Here is a 23589-nt window from a genome sequence, read left to right on the forward strand (position 1 = left end):
CTCTACTGCCAACGCACACTCCCATGCTAGTGCAGGCATCCATCCAAAAAGCAAGCTGTCAGCATCTGCGGACAGGGGTGCCGGAGTCTGTCATTGTGTTGTGTGAGCAGTTCCAGAAACATCAGGAGCAGGAGTGGAGGATGCTTCGACATGCAGAGAAAAAGAGGAAACCAGAACTAGTGATTGCCAGAACGGAGCAATCAGGATGACAATAACCATCTCCCACTGGAGTCTGTGAAGGATGCACAGCAAGAGTAATAGGGGAGGGAAGGAGTAGCTGATCCAGTCCAACCAGTTGATGACCAGAGCATTGCCCTGTGAATGGGCACCAAGTCCTCCCCTTGAGCAGTACTGAATGCACTGGGTGTTGGCATGAGATGTGAAGAGGTCCCTGATCAGAGTTCCCCAGTGACCAAAAATGTCCACAATTACTGTGTCATTCAACTCCCATTTATGGTCAGCGGCAAAGTTCCTGCTGAGAGCATCGGCAATCACATTCCAGGTTCCTGACAGGCAGGCTACCAACAAATGGATACAATGTGCAATGCAACATTTCCAGAGGCATACTGCTTGTGCACACAGCGTTGGGGACTTTGTGCCTCCTTGCTTGTTTATGTAGTCAACTGTAGTGGTGTTGTCCAACATGACAAGAACACAAAGAGAATGGATAGCTGGTAAAAACTCATGGCATGCCTTGCGTACCACCTGAAGTTCCAGGATGGTGATAGGTATCCTGACTTCCTGAGAGGTCCAAGTGCCTTGTGTCACATGATCTCCCCTGTGGGCACCTCAGCCGTTGAGCGATGCATCTGTTATGATTGTCTCACACGGCGAGGACAGAAGGAAGGGCATTCCGGAGCAAACTTGGAACAGTTCATGAGGCCAAGGAACATTTCTGAGTCTCCCCAGAGGCAGTGGCCTGCAGTCTATGGATGGACCCGGGGCTGGTAAGGGGAGTTGTCTCAGGACCCACGAATCATGAGATGCCAGCGGGGCGTGTTGCGCTGGAACCAGGACCAGCAGATTTGATGAGTGATGCAACTTCTTGTCACTCTTGTGGGCTTTTGAGGCAGCGTTCCTCTGTGGCTGGAACTCGTGGATGGTGTGGTGTCTTTCTTGGATCTAGAGGAAGACTTACTGCCATACTTATGTGCATGCTTCTGAGACTCATGGCTAGGCCCCAGCATGGGTTCCATAGCACTGGTACTGGCAGAGCTGGACTGAGGCTCCAAGGTAGGAGGCGCACTCTTGGATTGTTCAGGCCGATATATGGGGGGGTCCCTGCCAGGATCCGACTGAGGCCCCCTGGCAACCTCCATGAGCTGCTTCTTACAATGGAGGGCTTGGCCGTCCCATGTATGGGCAGGGAAGTTAGAGGCAGATACTTCACCTGGATGCGGCACAGGCTTCCCCCAGGCAGTACAGACAGCATTGGTGCTCATTGCTGAGTGAAAACGAGCAAGGGCAGGAAGCAAAGATTTTGAATCCTGGCATCATTGGCACAATCCAGTACCCCAGACATGGGCTTTAAAATACAAATTGTCAACATCACATTTCAAAATATGCAAACTAAATATCCTTAAATCAAACTCTTAAGTTCTCATGCACACTTTTATTTTTTCCATTTTGGCTATCTGTGCATTTCAATTATTGATGGAAATATATTTTCATTGCTTTGTGTGTACATAAGGAAATTAACTTTTACCAACATTTACTGATACAAATAAAATCCTTCCAAGCCTATTTATAGTTATCATTTAGTTCCACAAAGCAATTCAGTAAAGTGATGATTAGAAGCTCATAAGGTTCCTCAGTCTATTATGAAATAAAAAAGACACAGCCTAAGTTCCTCTAATATTGAGCAATATCTTTTTATGCAGTAAATTTTCCAGCAAGTTGTTAAAATTCTTTAGCAATCAGAGATCATAGTAGAGGTTCTGAGATTCCTAAACCTGTACAGCATAGCTACCAAAAATGTGTTAAATGGCTTTCTTGCAGCATGTTACCTAGATAAGAATAATACAATTTCATAGAATCATAGACTATCAGGGTTGGAAGGGACCTCAGGAGGTCATCTAGTCCAACCCCCTGCTCAAAGCAGGACCAATCCCCAATTTTTGCCCTAGATCCCTAAATGGCCCCCTCAAGGATTGAACTCACAACCCTGGGTTTAGCAGGCCAATGCTCAAACCACTGAGCTATCCCTCCCCCCCTATAAAAAAAACCAGCACTGATGGCCCCACCTCTCCATGGGGCTCCGCTCTGCCAGCTGCTCTGCATCCCACAAACTGCTCTGCTCCACCAGCCGCTCCGCTCACCGTGCTGCCAACGGCTCTACCATATAGCTTCAGGCTCCCCCGCTACCTAACACAACACTCAGTGATTTCAGCTCTTTTGTGATTTCAGCTTGTAGTAGGGGAGCCACAGTGCTGGTGTACCATTGGCCCAAAGTGAATTCAGCTCAGCAGCCTGTAACTAGACTCCTAATGGAATCAAAATTAGCTCTGATATTCCACAGTGGAGAGAGGAGGAAGTGCAATTAGCACGTAAGGCCCTCACCAGGGGGCCCATGCCACCAGGTATTAATACCTGTTCCCAGCCTCTCTCCATTTATATCAGTAGGTATTTCCCTTCAGACTGATTCAGGCACTGGCAATTTGGGCCTCATCCTGCACACACTGAAGTTCACTGAAATTTTGCCATTGACTTTAATGGGAGCAGAAATGGCCCCAGAAGACTACATCATCATTTCAGAGAGCCTCTTTCTTAACATGCTCTAAGCATTCCTGTATGAGCACAGAATAATCAGGATATATTTCAGCAATGCTGAAATCGGTTATCCCAGCCTTGGTCCTGTCTGGAAACACAAAGGCAGATTTATATAGCATGAATGAAGCTGTTGCACCCTCACCAGAAGGAGGTTGAGGATTTAGAACTGGATGGTTGAGAGTTGCTGGGTGTTTTTGTAACATGTCAAGTCAGCAGTTCCCCTCCCTTCTATATAATGATTATGCCATTCACTTCACAGAAAGCTGGGCATCATAATGGATGAAAGCAAGAAGAACAAGACAGATAATGGAAAGTTCGGAGCATCTGGCATTATTATTGAGTTCATTATTATGGCAGATGGGATTACCTGATGTGGCCATTAAGATTGACCTGGGAATGGGTCTTGGATTTCAGTTAGTGCTGCTCTTCAGTAATGCACAGTGATGGTATCAGCACACAAATAGTTGCTACAACGCTTCCAACCTCTATCAAAACCATTTGTACATGGAGGTAGAGAAGCGGAGCTCAGGGATGAGCATTGACGGGATTCCTTTCAACAAGACAATTTCTGTATACTTGGCACCACTGATTCAAGCCAATGATGTATGCTCTGTTAAACAGTGTTTAAGCATACTCTTATTAGCACTTTGTACTTTGCTTGGACCATTTGTCTGTCATACTTGCAATCCACCACGCAATTTTAAGATTATTAGTATTTAATGAACTAAAAGCTTTGTAAATCACAGGGAAAGGGTAGGGTGCTGTAACAATATTTGCAGCCTTTACTATCAGAATGGTCTCAGTGCTATATACTGACCTGACTGCAGCCTGTTTCAATCCTGTGCATCCCATAAGAGAAGTCATCGGTGAACGTAATTGCATCAGGACTGATCACATCATAGAATGAAGGCCAACCTGGAAACGAGGAACAAGAGAAATCAAGAGCTTCAGTATCTTTGTGTCAGATTGCGTTACCAACAATTGAGGGGACCACTGTCAAAAGCACCTACGTGACTTAGGAGCCTAAGTACCATTTTCAGAAACACCCGTTACCTTGCATGTACAATTATAATACATTATTACTCATGTACAATTGTAATACATTATTCACATTTAGACCCTCTCAGAGAACAAGCTGCCAGCACTGCCCTTCTTCTGCACCTGCAGAGCTCCCTGGCATGCACCTCCACAGACAGCAACTGCGGCAGTCTAGCCCAGGTAAAGAGATGGGTGCTCTGGTAACCCGGACACAGATTCAAACCATGCAAGCCTTTAAAGATCAATAAAAAAAATACTTTGAGTTCCACTCAGCTGCCCAGAGGCAACCACACTAGCTCATGGGATGCGCATGTTATGTGCTTCCAGTGGAAAGCCCCACTTACTAAAGGGCTCCTGAATTCTGGAATAGCTCAGCTTCTGCATGGTCTCAGGTGCAGCCCCTACATCCAAAACAAAAGGCCTCACTTCACTTTGCCATGCACAGATGGAAACACGTGCTCTTCAGCACAGCTGCTATCTGAGCCTTCTGTAGCAGCCTCAGGTACAATTAAGAGCACTATATTGTGACCCCTATTTATAAGTCATGGCTGCACATCATCATCTGAAGAATGACCCTTCATTCTTTAACTATTCGCTCCCTAGTCTCCCCCTACTCACCAACACAGGGACTGGGGAACCCAAGCCCCTGCAACTACAGTGTCCCAGCAGATTCCCCTCACACAGCCTGATTAGTTCACCTAAATAGCAATCGAAGGGCTGTGTTGCTTATAGCTGGGCTTCCACATAAGAATCTGCCTGAGAGACTTGAAAGGTCACCTAAAAACCCATACACACCTGATCACCACCAGATACCTGCCCCTCTCATGCAATCCCCTAAGGTCACTCACCCATACATTATACACATACACACACCAGTCTCTCTGTGTGTATATATGCTCGCACATACCAAAGTTCTTTCTCCTAATATCTGTTAAACATTTGTTATTAATGGTTTTATAAAATGCCTTGCAGTAAGTCATTAAAGAATGTAGCTGCAGCTACAAATCACTTTGCACAGCTGAATACAGGATGTACAGAATTTCCCACAAGATTTTTAGTAAAGGGAGGTGTGGAAGCTATCAAATGGTCTCAATATGTGCAGGGAAAGCATGTCAATGCGGAACAATACTGCACATCTTTAGTCATATTTTACTGTGTAAGGTGTAGATGAAAACTTTTGAGGAAGAAACCATGTAAGAGCGAAACAGCCCCTCCCCGAGATGGTTCATTTCTCACCCTTTTGGAAAAACTTGGATAAATACAGTAACATCTTAATTAGAGTTCCAAGTAGGAGCCCACCAGGACCTGCAATGAAGTCCATGGGGTCTACCCACACAAAGCTCATTGGGGGATCAGGGGCTAAAAGTGTTATCCAAGTGTGACCAATGAAAAAATGGACAAAGCTGAAGATCAAATACTCTGAACAAGGCAAACATCCTGCGAGAGAGAAACCCACCTGGAATCCCTCTAGTAATGTCAATCTTTAAAAAGAATGATTACAAAGTCACAAATGTCTTTATAAATTATTCCACACTGTAAACCGTCCCTGCCAAACAATGCACATAGCTTCACAAACAAAACAAGAAGCAGCCTATTACAAAATTCTGCAGAATGGGAACCCGTCAAAAATTGTTATCTTCCAGTTGGTGGATCCTCTCCAACAATGCAAATTATCTCCTGAGAAGGAACTCCACCTAATGATGAGTGAGGTCTTAAGCAGACCTGGCTGAATAATTTTCAACAGAATCTTTTCTATCAAAACCAAAATGTTTTGCGAAGCAGAATTCTTGTTTTCTGGCCAGCCCTAAGTCTTAAGGAAGAGAAGCCCCAAAGAAGAGAGCATTTTCCTCATAATGTGAAAGTATTTGAAGGAGGAACTCTTCACTGTTGTAGAAATCCTCAAAGGTAACCCTCCCTCCCCCTACGCACAACAATAAGGAGAAAGCTTCAAAGGCTGCTCTGCAGAGATTGAAGCAATCTGTGTCTTGCTGAGAAAATTATCTTGTGCAAAGGGGTTGGGGGGATATGTTTATGTCAGTTTTGACATTAAAGGAAGATCATCCATCCTCCTCTCTCCAGACTTTTCCTTTTGGTCTTCCCATCTAGCACAAAAAATTATTTGTTTTGGATGCATGCCATGCACTTTTAAAAAGTGAAGTCAGCTGAAAACCTGTACAAACAGAGTTGAACTCCCTTAAAGCAGCCTTTGTACCCAACTGGAGTGACTAGAATTTAGTTTATTAATTTCCAGTGTACACATTGTTTTTTCAGAATGTCACTTGTTCTATAGATTCTGCCAGTGAGGCATCTGCTCCCGCAAAGTAGTGACTACAACATAGTTCGAAAATCCAAGCAGTGGTTCCTCAGATTTTCAACCACTTAATGCTAAATTGTTGCATTTCCACCTCAATTATATCTCCTCCACCTCGTCGCCTCTTTGGGTCTCTTCTAGTATTACTATGATGAACTAATAACATTAAGAAGGTTGGTAGTATAACTGTGTGAAACCTGCAGGGTACAGTTCATGAAGGGCACCATCATTTGGTTGGCCTGGAGATGGAACCAAACTAACCGCTGCATGTTTGATGGAAAGTTTGAATTCATTGGGCAAACTTACAAGGCATACCAGTACCCTTCCCCCTCACCTCTCTCACTCCCTCTTGCAGGAAACGTAGCATATAGGAATAGAAGGCAAAAAGAAAAGGAGTACTTGTGGCACCTTAGAGACTAACAAATTTATTTGAGCATAAAATTTCGTGAGCTACAGCTCACTTCATTGGATGCATTCAGTGGAATTCCAGTGGATGAACTTTCATGAGCTACAGCTCACTTCAACTGGATGAATTCAGTGGAATTTATGCTCAAATAAATTTGTTATTCCACTGAATGCATCCGATGAAGTGAGCTGTAGCTCACGAAAGTTTATGCTCAAATAAATTTGTTAGTCTCTAAGGTGCCACAAGTCCTCCTTTTCTTTTTGCGAATACAGACTAACACAGCTGCTACTCTGAAACCAGGAATAGAAGGGTATCCTTTGGATAGCTTGTGAGCCTTCTAGTAGTGCTCATTGTGTACTATGTTTCAAAAGCAGCCAGAAACCAGTCAGAGCTGGATTATGTATCTAGCTAGACCTGGCATGTTTGTGTATATTTAGTAAACACACTTATCTGGCACCCAGTTGTACCCATGTGGCTTCTTATTGTCTGTATTGTGTAACTAGCAAAACAATAGGGGCTTTCTTGTTTCTCCTCCTTTCCCAGCAACCTCCAGAAGATCTCTTCTTGCTTTAGGGTACATCTACACTATAATTTAAGGTGTAACTGTAGCTCAAGTAGGCTACGTGTGCTAATTTTAATCTAGCTAGCACAGGTAACAATAGGAGTCAAGATGTGGCAGCATGGGCTTCATTGCAAGCTAGCTGCCACAGTAATGTCTGTCTGGGATGCTGGTTGCTGGGTATGTACTCGGGTTTCAAGCCCATGCTGAAGCCTCTGCTGCCACAGAATCATAGAATATCAGGGTTGGAAGGGACCTCAGGAGGTCATCTAGTCCAACCCCCTGCTCAAAACAGGACCAATCCCCAACTAAAACTTCTAAGGAAGGAGATTCCACCACCTCCCTAGGTAACGCATTCCAGTGTTTCACCACCCCCCTAGTGAAAAAGTTTTTCCTAATATCCAACCTAAACCTCCCCCACTGCAACTTGAGACCTTTACTCCTTGTTCTGTCATCTGCTACCACTGAGAACAGCCTAGATCTTCATTACCATTGTTACTCACACTCACTAGAATAAAGCTAGGATGGGTACACCTACTCTTCCTTTGCTGCATGGCCATACCCTTAGGACTTGTCTTCACTACCGGGATAAGTCGACCTAAGTTACGCTACTCCAGCTATGTGAATAAAGTAGCTGGTCATGGAGCTTAGGTCGACTTACCCTGGTGTCTTCACTGTGCTGCATTGACGGGACACACTCTCTGGTCGATTTCCCTTACTCCTCTCCGAGAGCTGGAGTACCTGGGTCGACTGGAGAGCGCTCTGCCATCGATTTAGCGGGTCTTCACTAGACCCACTAAATTGACCCCTGCTGCATCGATTGCAGCAGTGTGGATCTCCCTGTAGTGAAAATCAGCCCTTGGATGTTATAATCTCCCATCACTGCTCCCTCTTCCTGGGACCGAAGCCCTGCCACCCAGGGTCATCCCTAGCTATTCTGGGGCCCTACACAGCCCCTCTGTGGGGGTGGGGGCCCCAGGCCTCAGTAGGGGTGGGGCTGGCTTGGGGGACAGGGGAGAACCACCCCCCAGCACTCACCAGCTGCGTGGCTGGGGCTGGACCGCTGCATTGCCTGCTGCCGGTGAGTGCTGGCCAGGCCCTGCTTCAGTCCTCAGGTGCGGGAAGAGGTGGGGCTGGGGTAGGGGTGGGAAAATGTGGGGCTGGGGGGGGGAGCAGGGGCAGGGGCCATGGGGAAGAGGTGGGCCAGGGGCTGGAGCAGCACGCAGCTGCACGAGGCACCAGGAAATTTGGTGCCCTACGCAGCTGTGTACTTTGCATATGGGTAAGGACGGCCCTGCCTGCCACCTCCTCCTCCCTCCCAAAGTCTGTAAGTGGTGCAGAGTGGCTGCAGTACCATGGGTTTCAGGTGGCTGCAAGCTATAGACTCATGCTTCATTCAGTTTTTCAAAGGGCATTTTGGGGCTGGATGCTTCCAAAAGGGAAATAGTAACGGGGGAGAAAAAGCTCTCCCATTTCTGCTCTCTGCTGGTTCTACTGAGTTGCGGCTGAGAGGAACTGTAATCCTTTGCATTGTAAAGACTGTGCCCGGGAAGAAACACCTCATTAATGTTCATGCGTGATTTCTTTAGAAGAGTAGCACACTAAAATTGGACGTTTATCAGCTCCAGCTCAGCAGATCTAGCTGGTAGCAATAGCAGGAGTGTTTTCCCTTGAAAAACAGTAAGCTTGGTGGGTAGAACAGGACAGCAGCTGGGGGGAAGGGAAGAAGGGTAATTGCAGGAGACAAGCTGGGAACAGGGAGTTTTGGATTTCCCAGCTAAGTGAACAACTTCAACCAAAGTTTGCAAATTTTTGTGAATACATTGATCCCTGAACTCAAGATGCAGTTTGAGAGGGACTGATGCAAATGTTACACACAGCCTTGTTTGGTAGTCATTTGTATTGTATTATAGACATTTAAAATGGGTCTAATTCTTATCTTTACTAAGGTCATTTTACACCACTCTGACAGTGGAAAGGGGCTTTAAAACAGGAATATATTATATATATGCACTCACTTTAAGGCCCTGGGGCCTTTGTGTAAATGAGAATCAGGCCCATTTATCCTTGGTTCTGTGGGTTTCTGATATATTACATGCCAGATTTAATTGTTTAGATATAGTGAACATCCATTCTGAGCCAAAAGTGCAAACATACAAAACAATGAAACGTTATTCTATCCATTACCTCACTAAAAAGGTGTATAAACCATACATTAGAGACAGGTCATTTGCACTTGGCCCTGAATAACAAAAAGACTCTTAAACCAGTAGGTTTCACATATTTAATCAGTCATTTGCTACACTTCTCTCCACCTCCTCCACCTGGGATTTCTCCCAAATATTTTGTAAAGCTGCATGGCTTTTGCCCTAAAATTGGGATCATTTGTTTTTACTGAGGACCCTTAATTTGCTGAAGAGAAGATGGAGGCTCATACTCCTTCATCAGGGAATGCTTTCTTCAGAACAGAGAACACCTGATGACTGCCCTGGGCAGCCAGGTTAAGAGCAGGAAGGAACAGAAATGTTTCTGCTCATACAGTATGTCTGATGTTGTTAGTGCAACCCACAAAATCTACTCAGTCTCGTGTGTGTGTGTAACAGAGAAATCAAAACTTGTTGCAGCGGATGGCATATGATCTCTATCACATTAAGGTTAAAAGACAGAAGGAAGCTTATTCTCCATGAAGATGAAAATTCTAGAAAATCCTTAACATATGCACTCCCAGGGCATATTTTCATAAGGTGATCCTGACGTCTGGGCATAGTCCTATACAGTACACAACATATTTCCTACTTAAACCATCAAATTACAGCATAAATGTAACACATGATAAATATTTTCAAAACAGTCTACCCCCTGGATTTTGTTATTTATCTTTCAAGGAAAGTCTCAATCCTGCTTCCAATTTTGTGAGTTGGGGCACATTTTGTAGCACTTAGACATCCAACTGCCTGTGTCCACGAATTAGGAAGTTAGAGGTTTAACTGCTAAAATGTGAGCCTGTAATTATTTGCAGAAGCAAAACTGCAGGCTGCTTTAGAAAAGCAGGCCCAGTTAGCGTGGTTTCTTTGTTTTTGGTGGTTTTTTTTTTTGGTCCAGAATATTCCTTTTGATAATTTCCTAAACAGCACAATTGCAATCACAAACCATTTCATGTTTTTGCATTAGTGCCCCATTCAGATACCTGTGAATTGGAGACCTCCTCTCTGTCTTCCATAACAGTGATTTTTACAGTTATGTTTTCCATTTTAGAATCCAGAGACAGTAAAGGGTAGGCTGCACTTCATCATTTTTTTGCTAAATTATTCCAAGCATTTCCTTCAGAAAGCTGTTTGCAGGTGGAAAGGTAGAGAGTGATGGCATATGCTAGGGCTGCAAAATGGCACCAGCTGGTGGGAGGCAGAGCAGGAGGAAAAAGGGCCTTGACCTGAAAAATGCCTGGTTTCTCTGATGGGTTTTGGAACTCTTAAGCTTTTTAAACACAATTTTTGTTATTGTAAACCACAGTATTTAATGTGGAGTCTCATAGTTTGTCTTATTCCACTGAGAAACTACATCTTTGTAAAAACACGAAGCATACAAGGTTTAAATACAGTAATAAATCTTCCACTTTAAAACAGTTGTAGGTCTTTAAGTTACTTCACTCTCTCTCCCCATACACATTTATACTAAGACCGAGTCTGACAGAGATCCATATACCAGCCTCTAACTTCACACACACAACCTAGATGTAAAAACGGTACAACAGATGTAATTTTGTTATATATAATGCCTTTGCAAATACAAGATGTGATTTGGTTAATTTGGTGAGCTTTACACGTTTATTTTCACAGCATTTTCTAGATGATGACTATGCAGTGAACAGTTACAGGAAATAAAATATTTCTTATACTATATCTTGCTTACACTTCAGTAAAAAAGTTGTACCAGATTTGAAATACTGTCCTTGATTCAAAATACTACTTGCTGGGATGGTATTGGATAAAGTAGGCCTGATTATGGTTTCATTTATGCACATTTTACAGTGAAGGAAAATTAATTTCAGTGGAGTCACTCCCGATTTACACCAGCGTATCTATAAGCAGAATCAGGCACAGAAATCTTGTAAGCTTCCAGGATTATAATCAAGTGTTATATACATCCCACTGGAAAGGAAACAATCCCAATTGTCCAATTCCTATGGCATAAGGCTTTCAGCGGGACCATGAGACCATATTGTTAGGAAGGGACATGTAGGGAGCTGGGCTGAGAGCAAGGCTGTGAATGTGGGGGAGCATAAGGAAAAAGTAGGGCCTGGAGTTTGGAAAGAGAAGCGGATGGGCTCTAACAAACTCGCTGTGATCAGCAGAATTGTGCCACCATAACAAGGAAATATCACGCTTAGGAATTGTGTCTGAAGGAAATTTTACAAAATAATTGTTGATGTGAGAGGATCACCATCTTGCTGTTCTGTCTCTCATTTGGGCAGTAAAGGATTGGAAGTCTCAAATAAAGACAATGATTTTTTTCTTTTGATCGCTGTTCTCTGAATGTCAAAACAGGTCTTTACACAACAATGTATCCAATCTGGATTTATTTCTTTTGCTTAGTTTTGGCATGATAAATCTGTTTAAAATGATTGCTGAGAGAAGTCTGAAACTTCACATCTACAATCTTGTTTGACATTTGAATAACTCAGAACAATTGGATTGACAAGAGCAACCCAGATATTCCTGGGTCAATGAAAACATACGGCATCTGTTTGCTTTAGAAAACAACAACAATATTAGCATACAGCTATTGCTATGCCTCCTTCATTAACCCTTCTGCAATATTCTAAAATACCTCAATATATATATATACATAACGGCTGGGAATGGGCTGCATTTCCTCTAGACTACATCAGACATCTCCAACCGTGGACTTTATTAAAATGCAACAGGTAGGCAGGAGCACTGATCTTTTCCCCAGTGTTCTTAGAATGATTTCTTTTTGGTTGAGATTCAGTAAAACTACTGAACCTAATGCACTTCATCCAAAAGGGTTTTTTCCTCCCCTCAGCTGAACAGTGCCTCTTGTAACTTTAAATCATGGTTATTGTTTTTAAACATGTATCTGACACATAAGTCAGTTGTAGATCTGCAGCAGCAATGGATCTGAATAATATCATGTGTAGCAGTGTAACCTATAATTTAAAAATGTGATTAAGAAATGTCTCAGATAGTTTTTTAAATTTACTGTTGACCTGATATCCTCAATCCAAAAGTATTCAGTTTTGGACAATGGATTTATGTTCCTTATAAGAGCCCGAACAGTAAAGCAAATGTATGTCTTGCAAGTGGCTTGTGATTTACATAATTATGTATTAGCGCCATAATTCACTAAATTAACCACAATTTTCATCCAGTATAAATAAGTCAGTATCAAATTGTGACTGCAAGTTGTGTAGTTATTTAAGTGAGTTAGCCTTGACAGCAACCTGATATAATGCATTAATGGGAAGAACCAAATGAATAAAATAAATACAGCCCAGTCATCAACATAATCCAACTAGAAATGAAACTATTATTATGTTATGTTGTGGTAGCACCTACGAGCCCTAGTCAGAGACCAGGACCCTAACCGTGCTAGGTGCTGTACAAACTGAGACCAAAAAAAGACAGATCTTGCCCCAAAGAGCTTAGATCCTTTCATTTATATAGCCCAATCCTTCAAGATTTACTCAAGAAAAGCTCCCACTAAAATCACAAAGATTTTTCCTAAGTAGTATTAATATTTTAACATCACCACCACCTCGCTCTTAGATAGCATTTTTCTTCTACAGATCTGAAAGCAATCTACAAAAGGTAGGCAAGTATCTTTAACCTCTTATCTTCCTGGCCATCCATATTAAAACCAAATTTTAAAAAAAATCCATTTATAAGAGACATTGCAAAATGCCACATTAATTGGGCAATATTTCATAATTTGTTACTTCTTTTAAAAAAGATTTTGCATTGAGGTGGCAAGGAAAAAATAATTTGAGGGCTTTCAAATTTCATGGGCCTGATTCTCTCCTCGTTTTCACCAATTTGGTGCAACATATCAATCTTAGGTACTTAGATGACCCCATTACCACAGTATCTGAACACCTCACAATTTTTCATATATTTATTCTCACAATATCCCTGCACTATTATCCCCATTTTACAGATGGGAAACTGAGGCACAGATAGTGACTTGCCCAAAGTCACTCAGGGCGCCTGTGGCAGAACAGGGACTTGAACCCAGGTCTCCTGAGTTCCAAGCTAGTACCTGTACAAAAGGACCAAGTATCAAACAGCACGATTCATCAGACATAATTATTGATGAGCTTATATCACAAAGTCCCTTTTTACCAGCTGTAATCAAGTATGTAATGCTCTGATTTCTATGTTTACTCAAACAACTGTGCACAGAGCCTACTTCATTGGAATTCAAGCATGTTTTCATCCTTTGAGAGGCCCGCATTTGTGACAACTTTGCTTTGGACTATTTCAAGAACAGAATATCTATAATTGTTTTTTAAAAAGTGCTAAAATATTTTGGCTGTAATATTCTGTAGATCTATGGAATTTATTTTAGAAAGAACAATCACAGTTCAGTTAGAGAGAAAAACTAGAATCACAGTGATGTAATTCTGATAAGAAAATTGCTTTGACCCCCTAGTAGTTTGTAGGATATCATCAGATTAGAGACACTCAGTCAAAATGTGCCTTGTTACTGAGCAACATGTCATAAAACATCATTCCACACAAACACACTCCCGCATACAGTTGAACAAACATGGAGCTTGGTACAAAGACAAGGTTATTAAACAAGGGAAAGAGTTATGTGTAATGATAAAAAAGTAAGGCTCCCTTCCTTCTGTTTACTTTACCTATTAAATGTGATGTCTTTGAAAGAGAATTTATGTGATACTTACATCACAATTAACTTAAAAGGTACAAAATATTCTTACTCATCAAGGACATTTTTTCATAATTTGGAACAAAACTTAGGAAGTCAACCGATGACAATTTCCACCCATGACCTACCAAGAAAACTGCCCTGGGACAAATCAGTTCACAAAGCCCAAGAGGAAGAGAGTGAAAAATGAGGCGCCATTGCTCTGAGGATCCTGTAATCCAAAGTAGTCTCAGCAGAAGGAAAACCACCTACTCTGTTGAATTTGGCTAAAGAATAAATGAATATTAACATGGCTATTCCACAGATCTCTCCAGAACAAGTTCAATTTCCTTGCTCAGGTGGACACTATCTCTCTTATATGAATCCCTACTTGAGAGAACTAGAAGCTGCTGGTTTAGCAGGCCTCTGAGGTGCCAAACACCCACCAGTTCTAAGAGGTTCTGGATCCATTTTAACTTGCTCACACTACAACAAGAAGGTAGTCAGATTCTGAAAGGAATGTATCAAGCAGCACAAACACCTTACATTCTCTATCAAGAAAAAAGTTGAACAACATTTTAATCTAAATTAAAATGAAGTGATATGCCATTATTTGGGCGGTGGGAGAGAATTCAAAGGAAGGAAAAAACAAAGGAAAGGCAACTGTCCTCAAGACCACTCCTCTTGAGGGAGAAAAGTGCATGTTAACATCTAGAGTGAAGATCTTACGTAGCTTCACTTATTTCTTTCTGAGTGGAGCTGAGAATTTTGCCCTCAGATCTGAAAGGTCCTTTTTAAATATTTAACTAACTCCAGGTCACAGTTCTGGAGTGAATGAATTGTGGTAGGGTCTAGGCAGCAAGTTATAATACTTCTTCCAGATTTCCATAATCAGAAGACAAATGAATAATTGCCACAAACAATCTGGAAGCTGCCTGGTGCACTGCCTTCAAAGTTTCTTACTGCAAGCAGTATTTGTCTCTACCCAATCTGGACAAAACATTCTCAGCACGCTGAGTCATACAATCACATCTTCCACAGTGTCAGGAATGAAGAGTCCCCTTCCCTGGCCTTTTCAACCACTGAACATGAGGGGAGCATAGAGAATTGTTGCCCCTTAATAAGATCTTAGCTTTTCCCCCTCTTTAAACAGTGAAGGAGAAGAACAAAGAAAGAACGTCTGCTGAGTTGCCAACTTGACATGTGAGGATGCTATTTGAGAATGACCTGCAATGCTAGACCCAGGCCTATTGAGCTTTCACAATGTAGAACCAGAAGCTGAAGGTGCTCACCTAAAATTGGACACTACTAGCAACATGAACAAGATTGTCTAGAATAGGTCAGAAGCGTGACACACGTAAGAAAATCACTAAATAGCACAGAGCTGGTCCCCCCTGGTAGTGACAGTAAACAACTGGTGAATGAGATCCAGCAAGCAGGCTCCAGAAAGAGTGACATCTAAAGTTTTGTTCCTGTCTCCACCTGCTGATAGGGAAAGTAAACCCACTTGCCCAGGCTAATACAGGACTTGTAGAAAGGCCTACATAGAAATATAAGAGGATTGTTCTAAAACTGTGTTTGTGAAAGCACATCTATAGCAAATCATGCAGTTCTAACACCAAAATGTGGAGGTGGGGTGTGAGTGGATTGTGACAATGGCATAAATTATAAATGACTGTTTTCTTAACTATATTTTTTCACTAATCTTCCTGAAGACGAGAATAATTTTACCCTAGAACTTTCCCAGGCCCTAACATTTTAACATATGGATATAGATTATGCAATGCTAGCATATGTGCTACATTCAGCCATTTAAAACTGTTGTATACATGTATACCGCAATTCATTTATTCATTTGGTTTTCAAAGTAAATATCACAAAAAAGTATTCGCTACATAGGTGCCAACTCTGTGGGTTGCTCCGGGGCTGGAGCACCCACAGGGGAAAAAACGGTGGGTGCATAGCACCCACCAGCGGTCCCCCCATCAGTTCCCCCCCTCAATGCCTCCCACCCACTGGTGGGCCCTGCCAATCAGTACCTCCCCCTCCCTCCCAGTGCCTCCCCCCTGCCATGGATCAGCTGTTTAGTGGTGTGCAGGAGGCTCTGGGGAGGAAGGGGGGAAGGAGTGAGGGTGGGGCATGCTCAGAGTAGGGGGAGGGAAGATGTGGGGGGGGGGGCAGGTCCTGGGGCGGAATGGAGGTTGAGCACCCCTCGGAAAAGGACAAAGTCAGCGTCTGTGATTCACTATATCAATTTTTAATTTCAGACACTATGGCCCTTTATTTAATGTGAAGCTTTTGATGCTGATTAAAACTGCTCTGCTATATTACTGATTTTTAACTATTATAAACAAATGTGAAACTAGATTCTCCATTGGTACAGAGTAACAATTTATACTGAAGTAGCTCTTGTGATTTCAGTGAAATAATGTCAGTGTAAAACTACTGTAAGAGTGGAGGATTAAGACCAAACAATCTGATAAATAAAACTGTACTGTTAATACAGTTTCCACGGTATGCATCCGATGAAGTGAGCTGTAGCTCACGAAAGCTCATGCTCAAATAAATTGGTTAGTCTCTAAGGTGCCACAAGTATTCCTTTTCTTTTTGCGAATACAGACTAACACGGCTGTTACTCTTAAACCTGTTAATATATCTGTGACTCTTTTAAAAATGAAATAATTACACAAGCAAGGAGTCTGTTTGTAAGAACAACATAAGAACGGCCATACTGGGTCAGACCAAAGATCCATCAAGCCCAGTATCCTGTCCTCTGACAGTGGCCAATGGCAGGTGCCCCAAAGGGAATGAATAGACAGGTTATCATCAAGTGATCCATACCCCATCACCCAATCCAAGCTTCTGGCAGACAGAGGCTAGGGACACTTCTTAGAGAGTTTTGGTTTATAGCTACAGTCTTCACTAAAACAAGAATTCCTGTCACAAATTTATATCAGGGTCTAAACAGTCAGCTCAGAATATTTAGATATTTAAATCAGAAATTTGCTGATTACCTCAAAAGACCACTTTCTTTGCTGTTTTGAATCATGCTATGCTATATGCATCTTCCAAAGTACAATGATCTGAGGATCCTTTACAACTGTCATCTTGCCAAATGAAGTTGAATTCATTTTTAAATGGCATTTAGGCTTACACTTCAGTCTTCTCAGCTTAAGGACATTCAAATAGATCACATAACTCTCACAAAAGCATAGTCATTTTACACGTAGAGAGAGACACACAGATGAAACTCCTTGTATAAGCAGGACTCGCTCACACTACAATCGGTCTAAACATTTCTGGAACTCACATGTCAAAAAGTATCATCTTCAATTCACTGAACCTTTCAAAACAAGAACACACAAGATTCTGGTATTCCAACCTCACCTGACTTTCACCCCCTTCAAAAGTAGTAAAAGACTAAAACAAGAAGGGAAAAGGCATTTCTCATCAATCGCTAAACGGTCCGATATACTCGTAACTCTCTCTCTTTCCTTTCCACCATGTGAGTGATGAAAACCTGATGGGAAAGGCCTGCAAGCGACATACTAACATTAAATCACTGGGGTGCATGCTCAGAATTAGACACAAATATTCATAAGCAGACATGGGGAAACTGCAGAGGCAGCAAGTGAAAATCATTGTTGTCATGAAAGGAAGAAGCCAAAAAGATTTAACACATTTCTGAATAAAATGACTACAGGTAAGGTACTGAAGGGGATCAATTTTCTTGAAAAACAGGAGTCAGTCTGTGACCTGGCTCTCCAGGTATTACGTGGAGATATGAAGCACAGTGTAATTTAGAAAGTAACTGCTTCAAGGAGCCCAGCTAAACCTACAGACACGAAATTCCAGTCAGACACAGGAAATTGTTTAGGAAATAAAAGAATTTTATGAGTCAGAAGATGAAAATCCCCGTGAATACCCAATCCAACTAATCTAATGAAGTACTGTCACCAGGAAAGGGGTTTGATGAATTTGTGTGTAGTGCACCACAATCTTAAACAAACCAGGAAACTGAACAAGTTTTCCTTCTTGCATTCCCCCTCTCCCCCCCGCCCCCCCCCACACTTTGTTTTTGGTTTTTAAAGGTGCAAAAACAAATTACCCCAGATTCTCCTGTGCCATGGGATTGTTGCATTTGAGATAAAAGAACAATTCAAAACTACTCAAATATTTGGCAAGATCTCCCCTCTGTGGCCATGGGGAAGTCATTTATTTATTATTTATATTACTGTAGGGCCTGGAGGCCCCAATCAGGTCAAAACTCCATTCATTTAAGCACTGTGCAGAAATATAATAAAAGACAGTCCCTGACCCAAAGAGTTTATAATCTAAAATGTAACCTTTGCCTCAGTTTCCCCATCCACAGCATGTGTTTCTAATATCTTCTTCACACACTATTGTGAGGACAGACACTTTCTGGTAAGTGCTTTGAATATGAAGAGTGCTATGTGGGCTTGATCCTGAATGGTGCTGAGCACTCTGGTCTCGCTCAGCATAGCAGCTGAGCACATACTTACCTTTACGCATGTGAACAGTCCCATTGACGTCAACAGAACTACTCACATGCTGAAAGTGAAGCAAAGACTTAAAGTTAAGCATATGCATAAGTGTTTTGCTGAATCGGGCTATAATGCTCAGCATTTAGCAGGATTGAGCCTTAAATTTATTTACTAGCATTATCAGTATTCTACTTGGATTCAGAAATGCAACAAATCAAGCCCTAGACTCAATAGCTGGCAACATGATTATTTGGGGATACACAGCATGACTGGCCACTTCAGTTCAACATCACATACAGCATTTAAAATAAGGAGCTGGTGGGTTAATAGTGTCCCATTTTGGATGCCTCTGTGTGGGGCAAGGAGAGTTTTCAATGACTTCTTTGGTGAGTTCTCAGTACAATTTTACTAATTCACATAAGCAATGTTTAGTTGTTTGTAATCAGCAGAATGCATTTTAGGACACTTAAACTATTAAAATATTTTTAAAATTGTGCTTGCCCAGAATTCTTGCTGTCTTTCGGCACGAAGTTGTAAAAACTAGAGCTGCTCAGGAACCAGATTTTTCATTTCAGGGGGAGTGTCACTATTTTGAAATCTCATCTATTCACAAACAGAACAAAAACGAAACAAAAAAATGAAATTATCCATGAACCCAAACTGAAAAAAATTGTGTTTTGGGTTGATCGAAACCTTACATTCTGATTTCGATTTTTTTTCCATTTTATATTATATTTAAACTACTTTTACATTCATTTAATCTACTGCTTAGTTTAATCTCTGAACTGTCTGTCTACATCCTTCTATTTGGGTTTGATTATGGACTTAAAATAGTAATTGTTTACATTAAATGGACAAGAGAATGCGTGATGTATTTTACCTGTCAAAAGTGTTGTGAACAGCAGCAGCTGGAAGAAGAATGTCTAATTCACTCTCAGCCTTGTAGATTCAAGCCTCAAGACTTCTATATTCCCTATACCAGCAGCTACATCTTTATTCTTGCGTGCAAAAAGTCCTTTTCTGGTGCAAAGGAATAGCACAGCAAAATAAAACAGTGATATAGACTCCATAGGTGCTGCCATAGTGGGTCAGAACGGTAGTCCATTTAATCGAGTATCTTATCTACAACACTGGCTAGTACCAGCTCCTTCAGAGGTGTAAAAATGTCCATTATGTTTCTTCCTAATTCCCTGTCACTGGTTGGCTGGTTTATGTCAGAGATGCGATACAGTTTCCCCTCCCTTGTAAATGTTATAAACTTTGACTCATATCTTTACACTTGTCAATTGTGGAATTTAATTCTAATCTCTTTAAAAAGATGTCTGTCGTAACAGGATAATAATCACCAAGGGCTGAATCCTGGCCCCAGTGAAATCAACAGGAGTTTTAGCATTGTCTTCAATGGGATTTCTCCTCTGATGTCCCTTTCATGGTCTAGATGTTGATTTATATTTGTTTAAAAGGATTTATGCAAAATAATTTGGTGATTCAGTTCATTTCCTAGTGATCAGGTATCCAAATGACAAAAGACATCCTCATTCTTGGCACTCCCATCTGCGATCCCTGGAGAGAGAACAAATGCTTGAATGGTGATTGACACTACTCTGTCACCTCTGAAGGAGATCCCTCCCGATCAAAAGAACGACGTATCGGCAGAATAGTGCAAGCAACCCTCCACTGCCTGTTCATGACCTCTGCAGAGGATAGAGAGAGAACTATAAATAGATGTCAAATTGACCCAATGGAGTCTGTGTTGTATTTGTCTTAATAATACAAAAACAGAAGTTACAAAAAATGTGATGGATCCAAGGATTCAGATTTATGGTTCAGCTGGGCAGATGTTGTACATAATCTCCTAGTTTATGTATTCCTCACTCTTGAAATAAAGATTAAAATACTATTTCTAATATTGCTCTTGTATGGTTATCTACGTGACCATTACCTACATCCTACGTAGACTGGCACTTCATAAATGCCTAAGATAAACAGATTTTACATTAAATATATAGATTATATATTATACAAACACAGTCGTTTCATGTCACAAGTAATATAAACAATGTTAATTTAAACAAAATGTATGTTAATATCTGCTTTTCTGCTGCCACCTATTAATTTAAATTTACTTTTTAATTGTTGAGAAATTCATATTACTGGTTTAGTTTACTTTCTTATAAATGAAAAATCAAACAATAAACCAGGCTATACAAGAGCATGAAATACAAGAAGACATAACTCAGCTTCTAGGAGATGAAAGTCAAGCTATGATTTTTTTTTTTCGTTTTCAGGCACCACCACCAGTAACTAAAGTTACTGCAGGCCAAATTATGCCTCACTTTTGCCTGTGCAACCCCATTGTCTTCACTAGCCTTGAGTTTAGTAGTTTAAGGTAACCATTTTTATTGTGGTTTATTTACTTGTTTATGAGGGTTTTCTTGAGGAAGATTTTTTTTTGGGTCTATCCCAGAAATGTAAATGAATTTTAAAATATCAAAACAAAGGGTAGCCATTTTTATTTAACAGGTTTGTTAAAATTCAAGCCTCAGTTAACTAATAACAGGGAAGTCTGTTTGAGCATTTTATAAAAACTCTTCAAACTTGGAAAAGAAGAAAAGTTCCCATTACAGAGCTATTTATATGTATTCTTCCTTGAGGTATTTTGAATATAATAGGTTTCAGACGTACAAGAGATTGTTTTAGTGGCTGAGACAGAACAATAGTTTTACTCAACTACAAAATAAGCAGATTCATAAAACTTGTGCAAACAGTCATAGCACTGGTCCTTTTGTCAAATGTCACCATTAAAAATGGATACATTTATTTGGCATGTTCAACCGAGGAACACCTTTTTGTTCACCCCACTGCGTGTTTTACCTGTACAATTGCCACTTATGTACTAGTACAAAAAATAGACTTAATGAAGTGTAAAATCATGCACTGCATTCAAAGACAGTGCTGTACTTCATTTCACTTTAGTATTTATTTGAAAGTAAACTCTGCTGACACGCTACATAAACAGTGCCTAGTGCATTTGTGAAGTGTTTGGAAATCACAGAAACAAAATTAATTCATATATCAGACATACTATGACTTGTTTGGTATCTCACTGGCAAAAATTCTGCCAAAAACTCTGAGTGAAAAACCTGGGGATATGAATCCACTATATGTTTGACTGGAAGAAGAGTCAACAGCAAGATAGACTTTGCCAACAGAATCATGCCTTTGCCAACCATCAATAATTAAGAAAATTAAGGTTTAGGGTGGCACTAGGTAGAGAATTTTTTGACACCTCAAGTCATTAAAGGTCTTTTTAATCTTCAGTCACTCCCCTTATTTGTCCCCTCTTCTTTCTCCTGATTTCCATGAGTCTTTCCTTCCTCTACTGGCAGCCTTGTTCTTCTTCTGTTTTATTCAATGAGGCAGAGAACTTGTCTTCTGAGTGGCCAGCTTTCTCTTCCTGCAGTCTGTGCTTCAGAATGGGAGGCACAGAGCCGAAGGTACAGGATTTCCAAATAGATCACTGGGAATTCTTTAGCATTGGGGGTGAGTTCCATGGCCCATTCTGTGAGGGGACAATAACCTCTATCTATCCCTGCCCCAATGGAAGGAAGGAATGCTGCAAGGAGATCCTCACAGAGACTTTCACCAAATGAGACAATCCAGCCCAATGATTATAACTAATTCAAATGTTGGGGTTGGCTAACTGAACTATAGAAATATTAGGCTAAAATTTCCACCTGATATTCAGAATCGTCACAAATATCTTGAAAGATATGAAATGGCAGGTAGAGATTTTTCTGCACTCACAAACACATGCTCATGTGAAGATTGGGCTGACCAAGCTGGTACAGGATTGAATTATTTTCCTCTTACAGCACGGCAAGCAACTGGAGGTTAGCTTTTACAGCAGTGGTAGAATATTGGCAGTATTATGCTGCTGGAGTTGTCCCAAGTGACTCTCTGGAAGCATTTTGGAAGGTGCAGTAGGATTCTTGAAATTACTTACAATCTATTTTACAGGGTCACAACTGTCAGTGTTTCCAGTCAGCTAAGCCAAAAGCAACTCAGCTGCCATTTAAATGTCCCTTCCCTTTTAGGTCAGCCTCAAAGATGTAGCAACTAGGTAATTGGCTCAAATGGAGATCTACCTTGATATACCTGGATATAATTGAGAAATTAGGATAAGGCAAGCCTTCTGCTCCCAGCAACTCTGCTGCTGAGTCTTTGAAGTTGCAAGATATTCCAGTGATATAAGCTAACCATGTGGAGAATGTGTTCAGCTAAAATATTACTGTTTGTCAGTGTAATTTACTTCTTGATTCATCAGAATTGATAGCTAAAGAAGATCCAAAACTGGAACCTCATATCCAAACCTATCTGGATTTTGGGAGCCTTCAGATTCAGCTCCTTGTATCTAAACACAACCTGATAGTTTGGTTCTCGGTTTGACCATAAGAAACCTATTTTCTGGTTCTGTGGTCCCATGTTAAAGGCCTTCGCTATCTCAACACCATAAAAAGGAAAAGAGCCTGAGACTAGAATTTCAAAAATCTAAGGGTATGTCCACACCGCAATAAAAAAACCTGCAACACCAAGTCTCACAGACCAGGTCAACTTACTCAGGCTTGCGGCGCTCAGGCTGTGGGGCTAAAAATTGCGCTGTAGATGTTTGAGCTCAGGCTTGAGCCTGGGCTTTGAGACCCTCCCCTCTTGTGAGGTTTCAGAGCCTGGGCTCCAGCCCAAGCCTGAACATCTACACTGCAGTTTTTAGCCACACAGCCCAATCCCCACAATCTTGAGTCAGCTGACCTGGTGCAACCGCTGCCATGCCATGGGTCTTTTATTGCAGGGTAGACATACTCTAAGTTACCACCCACCAATGAGCCTAACCTTCTCTCTGTGAGCAGTTTCTAGAGTGTAAGGTTCTCAAGACAAAGACTATGTGTACTGCAAATCACTGAGCATATTTTGGGTCCCTAAGAAATAATAAAAACGCACAAGAACAGCCCATTCTAAATTCTGCCTCTGATTCTACCTCAAACCCCAACCCATAACACCAGCCTACACCTAACCTGGATTCATTTATATTGTACAAACTCAACACACTTTTAAA

The 23589-nt window shown here is 41.3% G+C and overlaps 1 protein-coding gene across 5 annotated transcripts in view; it reads right to left on the reverse strand.

The window, feature by feature from the left end:
• MSRB3 (methionine sulfoxide reductase B3) overlaps positions 1-23589 on the reverse strand; it is a 147286-nt gene that overhangs the window by 9195 nt on the left and 114502 nt on the right. For all 5 annotated transcript variants that reach the window (XM_073327875.1, XM_073327879.1, XM_073327878.1 and 2 more), the window contains one exon: positions 3587-3684. In XM_073327875.1, coding sequence (XP_073183976.1) covers positions 3587-3684 — 98 coding nt within the window. The remainder of the gene's footprint in view (positions 1-3586; positions 3685-23589) is intronic.

Source organism: Lepidochelys kempii, chromosome 1, assembly GCF_965140265.1.
Source record: "Lepidochelys kempii isolate rLepKem1 chromosome 1, rLepKem1.hap2, whole genome shotgun sequence".
NCBI classification, from domain to species: domain Eukaryota; kingdom Metazoa; phylum Chordata; order Testudines; family Cheloniidae; genus Lepidochelys; species Lepidochelys kempii.